The 7,532-nt window shown below is 52.2% G+C and overlaps 2 protein-coding genes across 2 annotated transcripts in view; one reads left to right on the forward strand and one right to left on the reverse strand.

Annotated features, from left to right (window-relative positions):
- The window catches only part of CLPTM1 (cleft lip and palate associated transmembrane protein 1), a 56,689-nt gene extending 56,498 nt beyond the window's left edge, over positions 1-191 (reverse strand). Inside the window, exon 1 of the mRNA XM_015427253.1 lies at positions 123-191. Coding sequence (XP_015282739.1) covers positions 123-182 — 60 coding nt within the window. The 5' untranslated portion in view covers positions 183-191. The remainder of the gene's footprint in view (positions 1-122) is intronic.
- Positions 192-1,255: 1,064 nt separating this feature from the next.
- RELB (v-rel avian reticuloendotheliosis viral oncogene homolog B) overlaps positions 1,256-7,532 on the forward strand; it is a 41,742-nt gene continuing 35,465 nt past the window's right edge. The window contains exon 1 of the mRNA XM_015427254.1: positions 1,256-1,443. Coding sequence (XP_015282740.1) covers positions 1,317-1,443 — 127 coding nt within the window. The 5' untranslated portion in view covers positions 1,256-1,316. The remainder of the gene's footprint in view (positions 1,444-7,532) is intronic.

A 7,532-nucleotide genomic window follows, 5' to 3' on the forward strand; every position in this document is an offset into this window, starting at 1 on the left:
GGGGCTGGGGCAAGAAGAAGCGAGAAGGGGACGGCAGACCCGGCGTGGGTCGGAAAAGAAGACGCCGAGGGGAGGTTCCCGCGCGGGGAGAAGGAGAAAGGGCCGAGGCCCGCGGGCGCTACCTGTTCAGGGCCGGCCCCGGGACCCGCCGCTGCCACCACCTCCGTCTCCGGCGCCGCCATCTTGCTGCGCCGTTGCCGCGCGTAACTCTCGCGAGACTTCGCGGCTCGCTCGCGTTGTTTCCCCCCCGCCCTTTGCCGCGGAGCCACGTGATCCACCCATTCCCTCCCGCCGCCCTCCTCGCCCGCTTTTCCTCCAAGGAGATTTGCTGGCTACCGTAAATCCGCGAGCGCCTGCGCAACCACAACCGCATTCCCCGCTTAGGTGCCTTGACACTCGCCATATCTATGCGCGGTCTGTTCCGATCCCTCTCTCATCTCGGGGTGAACAAGGTGACAAGGCCCGGCCTCGCCGACCTCACGGGGTTGTTGTGAGAATAGACAGGAGAACCATGCATAAACGTGTCTTGCGCATTTTTAAAGGTATTCTCAATAAGCCTCCCTTCAGTAGCAAGGGATGCTCGTTTCGAATAGGCTCGTCCCAGTTCTTTTTAATGACTTTCGTCATTAGTTCCACCAATCCCTGCTTGCTCCGGCTGATCTCGGGCACCGCCAACCCCGTTTCAGTGGAGAACTGGAGACGTGGGGGCTGTCAGCCAATACAACGAAATAAAACCTCCATGTTCAGGGGCAGTCTATCCCCGAACACCAGATTGTCGGGGGCGACTCGATGCTCCCTCTAAGCTGTGGAGTCTTGTGAGCAAAGATTCTCCTTTGCGAGCTACTGGCATTAAAGCGGTGGGCGAGCGATCTGGCTGCTGCATCAATGAATTTGCTCTGGAGGCAAGACAAAAGCGTGTGATCCGGAGGCTAAAAAGCTCACCCCAAACCCTGCCCTTTCCAGGCTCCATCCCCCAAATCTCCAGGAATTTCCCAACCGGGAGTTGGCAACCCTACTTAAATCCAGCACAGCAGGGCTCTTTTCACGGTCTTCGTGTCTTCGGGACAGAACCGGCCTGGAAAATGACAGCTTTACCCCCTTGGGGCTGATTTAAACCACGTGTTTGCTCCTCCGGGCCACTTTTTCTATTGGAAGCAGGAGCTTCCGGTGCCAAAACAAAAAAAGAAGAAAAGGAGGGGAAGGGGCTGCGGGTTCCGGTCAAGCCAATCTCGCTCTCGCCAATCCGGATCCACTCCGTCGTTCCTTTCCCGGAATCAGGAAAAGTTCCAGATCTTTTCCAAACCCTGCTCAAAAACATGAGCCGGGAAATGCGGACGCCCAAAACTGAAACTGTGGATGAAGAGGAGGAAAAAGGAGCTCGGGGAGAACTTTTGCAGCCCGGGCCGCTTGGAGAGACCGCCGGAGAAAGCAGCGGAGAGCCGGGTAAGGGTTGGCCAGAAAGCGTGGGAACCCCTTCGGACAGCGCCGTTTCATGCCATTAGCTCTGGATGCTAATCCTCCTCCTTTTGCGCACGGTCGGGAGGGAATGGGCGCAAAGGCGGGGATCGTGCCCGCTTGCCCGTTGCGCGCTCAAGTGCATCCGCACGCACCCGAGTTGACCCACGTTCGTATCAACCGCAAGGCTCTGCTCTTCGGCCTCTTTGCTGCGTTTAAACACCACCTTCCTTGCTGATACCCAAAGCAGGTTGTTGTAGCTACGAAGGATGCCATAAGAGCAGCAATAGCAGGCATGGCCAACCGCTAAGAACCAGGGTGCTCCATCCTCAGGAAAAACAATTGTGGCCCCGTCACACGGCAGAGTTGCCGCCGGAGAGGCATGGATGGTGGGCGGATTATCCGGGCGCGATCACACCCCGACATCTGGGAAGTGGAGCGCACCCGTGGTTTACCGCCGACAATGCGCCTTAAAAAACTAGTACCTCCAAGGTACTAGTAAACGTTTGCCACGGGCTGCCTCCAGACGCCTGTGGTGTGATCACGCGGCATGTGGCATCGTTTACCCGCTGGCGCGAGGGAAGGACCCGTGCTGTGCTGCCGGCACGTCTGATCGCGTAATCGCGCATCAAACTGTGCCCGTGCAATTAGCCACGCCTCCCCCCGCGATATCCGGCCCGTGTGCCCGGGGCCACCGTCTGATTTATGAAGATTAAAACATCTGGTAAAAGGCGCCGGAGCAAAACAGGCTGGTTTGTTTTCTGGTCAGTTGGCCGCCGTGGCAGTGTGGCGCAGCATTTAGAGCATGGGAGCGCGGGGACCCAGAGTTTGGTGTAGTGGTTAGGAGGCGCGGACTCTTAATCTGGGAGAACCGAGTCTGACTCCCCACTCCTCCACATGCAGCTGCTGGTGTGACCTTGGGTCAGTCACAAGTTTTCTCAGAGCTGTTCTCTGAAGGGCGGTCCTTGGAAGCGCTCTCTCAGCCCCACTTACTTCATAGGGTGCCTGTTGTGGGGACGGGAAGGGAAAGGAGGTTGTAAGCCACTCTCAAAACTCCTTCAGGTAGTGAAGGGCAGGGTATAAATCCAATCTCCTCCTCGTCTTCCTCCTCTTCCTCTTCCCACAATCTTCCTTCACATCACCTAACACCAGATCTTTTAACTGGAGAGGCCAGGCAACAAACCTGGGACATGCAAAGCAGATGCTCCACTGCTGAGCTACAGGCCCTGCTGTTCTCCATTTTATCCTCACAACGGCCCTGCAGGTTAGGCTAAGCGTGGGTGGGACTGGCCCAAGGTCGCCCAGCAAGCTTTGGTGGTAGAGACTGGATCGGAACCCGCGCCTCCCAGATCCTAGCATGACATTCTAACGGCGTCTCCAGGTCGCCACCTCTCCTCCTGTATTCCACCGCGTCATTTTTGCTCTTCTTTCCAGGACCGTCTGCAGGTACCCTCAACAGTATGTACCACCCTACAAATGGTGGTAAAGGTAAAGGTTCCCTTGTTCGAGAGCCAGTCGAATCCGACTCTAGGGTTGCGGTGCTCATCTCCGTTTCAAAGCCGAAGAGCCAGCGCTGTCCGAAGACGTTTCCGTGGTCATGTGGCCGGCATGACTAAACACCAAGGCGCACGGAACGCTGCTCCCTTCCCACTGAAGTGGTACCTATTTATCTACTTGCAATTTCTTGCTTTCGAACTGCTAGGTTGGCAGGAGCTGGAACTAGAGACGGGAGCTCACTCCATCATGCGGCAACTCAGGTCTCGAACTGCTGAACTACTGACCTTCCACAAATGGAGCCTTCCATTAAAATAGATTCCGGTGGGTAGCTGTGTTGGTCCGAAGCAACAGAACAAAGTTTGAACCCAGTGGCACCTTGAAGACCAGCGTCCTGACCTAGATAGCCCAGGCCCGATCCCGTCAGATTTTGGAAGCTAAGCAGGGCCGGCCCTGGCTAGAGTTTGGATGGGCGACCTCCAAGGAATACCAGGGTCATGACACAGAGGCGTCTTGCCTTAAAAACCAAGTCTAGCTTTGTGAGAGCCAGTTTGGTGTAGTGGTTAAGTGCGCGGACTCTAATCTGGGAGAACCAGGTTTGATTCCCCACTCCTCCACTTGCACCTGACTGGATGACCTTGGGCGAGCCATAACTCTGGCACAGCTGTTCTTGAAAAAGAGCCGTTTCTGTCAAGAGTTTTCTCTCAGCCCCACCTACCTCACAGGGTGTCTGTTGTGGGGAGGCGGAGGGGTTTGTAAGCCGCTCTGAGACTCCTTTGGGTAGTGAAGGGCGGGGTATAAATCCAATCTCTTCTTCTTCAATTGCACAGTTGAGTCTGACTCTTCCTGACCCCATGGACCACATGCTTGTCACCTAGTGGTGCGTAATGCTAAAGAGCTAGAACTCCTGGCTGCCAGACAATCTTAGGATCTCCTGGCTATTCTACACACAACACCATACAATAATTAATTACAGAACAATGAAGTTTAATTTTGGGTTATAAGCTTTCATGTGCAGGCACACTTCTTCAGATATACTGAAACATGTAATGGTCGATATTCAGGTGGGTAGCTGTGTTGGTCTGAAGCAACAGAAGAGAGCTTTCGTGTGCCCCACTGGTGGACCTCCTGATGGCCCCTGGTATTTCTGGCCACTGTGTGATACAGAGTGTTGGACTGGATGGGCCTTTGGCCTGATCTAACATTGGCATCTCTTATGTTCTTATGTGCAGGCACACTTCTTCAGATACTAATACCCAGAATTAAACTTTGTTGGTCTTAAAGGTGCCATTGGACTCAAGATGGAGTTAAGAAGAAGAAGAGATTGGATTTCTACCCCGCCCTTCACTTGGAGTCTCAGAGCAGCTTACAAAGTCCTTTCCCTTCCCCTCCCCACAACAGACACCCTGTGAGGTGGGTGGGGCTGAGAGAACTCTGACACAAACTACTCTTTTTCAAGGACAGCTGTGCCAGAGCTTGTGACTGACCCAAGGTCACATCAGCAGGTGCAAGTGGAGGAGTGGGGAATCAAACCCGGTTCTCCCAGATTAGAGTCCACACACTTAACTATTACATCAAACTGGCTTTTCTATAAAAATAACAGGAATATAAGGTTTCCCTTGCTCGAAAGCCAGTCAAATCAAACTCTAGGGGGCGGTGCTTATCTCCATTTCCAAGACGAAGAGCCGGCGCTGTCCGAAGACTTCTCCGCGGTCATGTGGCTGACATGTGGCCGAGGCGCACGGAACGCCGTTACCTTCCCACCGAAGCGGTACCTATTTATCTCCTTGCAGTTTCCTGCTTTCGAACTGCTAGGTCGGCAGGAGCTGGGGCCAGAGGCGGGAGCTCACTCTGTCATGCGGCACCTGGGGCTCGAACGTACTGCCAAGCTATGGACCTTCCGGTCTGCAGCCCTGCATCTTAACCTCTAAGCCACCGCGGCCCTAACAGGAAACTACTATAATAGAAATGGGGGCAAAAAGGTGATTACAAAGTGAAAGGGACTGTGGTTTGAACAACTGTGTGTAGGACATATGATCAAGTAGCTGCATGTATTACCCTATTGTCATTTCATTGTGTTTTACTCAGGGCTATTTTTGGGCAGGAGTTCCGGCTGGCTCCCAAGTTGGCCACGCCTGGCAGGAACTCATTAGCATAATAGGCCACACCCAACATCATAAACTCATTAGGACTGGCTACATTAGGGGTGTGTGGCCTAACATGCAAAGGAGTTCCTGCTACAAAAAAAGCCCTGGGTTTTGACAACAAACAAGGTAAACAGAATAAAAAGCAAAAGGTGGTTGTGGCTGGATGACCACACTTCTGATAACATTGGGGTGTGGCCTAATATGCTAATAAGCTGTGCTGTCAGGGGTGTGGCCTAATATGCTACTGAGTTCCTGCTGTTGGGTATGGCCTGTTATGCTAATGAGTTCCTCCTGGGCTTTTTCTACAAAAAGGGCCCTGGTTCTTGATGTAATACCATTGTACTTCACTCTGTCCATCCTCTGTATCACACCTTAGATGCTATGCTATGCTGTTTCAGGTTTCAGCAATCCTGGTTCTAGTAAATTGCTCGTTAAATGTCTCCTCCTATTGATCAGCTTGACCTGTACAGTGCTTATTTATTTATTTTTATTTCTTTCGATTTATATTCCGCCCTCCCTGCAAGCAGGCTCAGGGCAGATCGCAGAGAAGTTCTAAAAACACATAAATGCAATATTACAGAATAATAAAAACAGTGTAAAGCAACATAGATGAAAACAGGACACACTGGCTGATTCTGCATTGGCTTTTCCCTCCGTTGTTTTGCGAAACCCACGTTGGAACAGAAATGCCTCTCTGCATTGCATGCCGCTTTCGTCAGATTCTACGGTACCGACTTTCTTTGAACTTCGGGTTTTATGATACCTTCTGCATAGATTTATGGCCGTTCAGGGGTGACTTTGCAGTCCGTATGGAGCTGCCCCGAGGTAATTGAATATGGTTCTGAGATGCATGTTTTCCTCCCAGTTGAGAAAATACGGAGCAAATGCTAGATGCAGAATCACCCACTGTTAATCTCTGTACATAGTTACCGAGCTGGCACCATTAGGTCTCTTATTAGATGTCTCTTTGTATGGACTGTAACCAATTTGCAGAGCGTAATCCGCTTTGCGTCTCCATGAGAACGGTGGCCTATGAATACAGTCAGGGGTCATTTCGTAGAGAAAGAGGTGCAGGAGCTCATTAGCATAACTCATTTGCATATGCCACACCCCCTGACATCACCGGAAGTGTGTCAAGAAGGCAACACCCACCGCTCAGGCTCCACGGGACTGTTTTGGATTGCCAGCTATTGGGGGGGGGGACGTGCAGATCTGTCTTCGTAAAATAAATATAACAAAGTTTGAGTCCAGGGGCACCTTTAAGACCAACAAAGTTTAATTCTGGGCAGTGCTCCCTCTAAGCTGTGGAGTATTGTGAGCAAAAATTCTACTTGGTGAGCCCCTGGCATTAAAGTTGTGAGCGAGCGATTTGGCTACTGCATATATGAGTTTGCTCTGGAGCCACCCTTCCTGAGCGAAGACGAAAATGTGTGAGCTGGAGGCTAAAAAACTGTGAGCTAGCTCACACTAACTCAGCTTAGAGGGAACACTGGGCAATGCTCCTTCTAAGCTGTGGAGCCTTGTGAGCAAAATTCTTCTTTGCAAGCTACTGACATTAAAGTTATGAGTGAGCAGTTTTGGCTACTGCATAAATTAGTTTGCTCTGGAGCCCTCCACCCTGAGCGAAGGCAAAAAATTGAGAGCTGGAGGCTAAAAAACTGATCTAGCTCACACAAACCCAGCTTAGATGGAACACTGGTTCTGAGTATAAGCTTTCCTGTGCTTGCATCTGAAGAGGTATGCGTGCACACAAAAGCTTATACCCAGAATTAAACTTTGTTGGTCTTAAAGGTGCCCCTGGACTCAAACTTTGTTCTACCAATGGGCAGTTAGTTGCAGTAGCTCAATGGAACCCCCATTTTCAGAGGCAGTCTACCTGTGAATACCCACTACAGTGGGCACCAGTAGTGGGGAAAGGTCCTGCTAGTGTGTTGGGGGGGGGGCAGCTGCAAAGGGAAGCGAAGGAACGGCAGCCTCTTGATTTCCGCCCCCCAACCCCGGCAATGCTCTCTCTAAACTGTGGAGTCTTGTGAGCAGAAATTCCACTCCTGACATTAAAGTTGTGGAGCGGTTTGGCGACTGCACCAATGAGTTTGCTCCTTCCTGAGCGAAGACAAAAACGTGTGAGCTGGAGGCTCAGAAGCTGTGAGCCAGCTCACGAACTCAGCTTAGAGGGACCACTGATTACCCCGGCCTGGCTAAGCCCCAAAGAACCCCCTTTACTTTTTCCCTCCCGGGTTCGGGTTTGTTTAGCCCAAGCTGGGCGGCCCCGCCCCTTTACGGCTTCTCAGGGGGCTTTCCCGTTCCACGGCGATGAACTCATCACCGCCGGCGGCCAATCAGGAAGCAGCAGCCGGCGGGGCAGGGGAATTCCAAGCGGCCTCGGCGTTCTTGAAAGCGGGGGGGGGAGGAAAAACTTGGCGATTTGGGAGGGGG

Source organism: Gekko japonicus, unplaced genomic scaffold, assembly GCF_001447785.1.
Source record: "Gekko japonicus isolate JY-2015 unplaced genomic scaffold, Gekko_japonicus_V1.1 scaffold1389, whole genome shotgun sequence".
NCBI lineage: Eukaryota > Metazoa > Chordata > Lepidosauria > Squamata > Gekkonidae > Gekko > Gekko japonicus.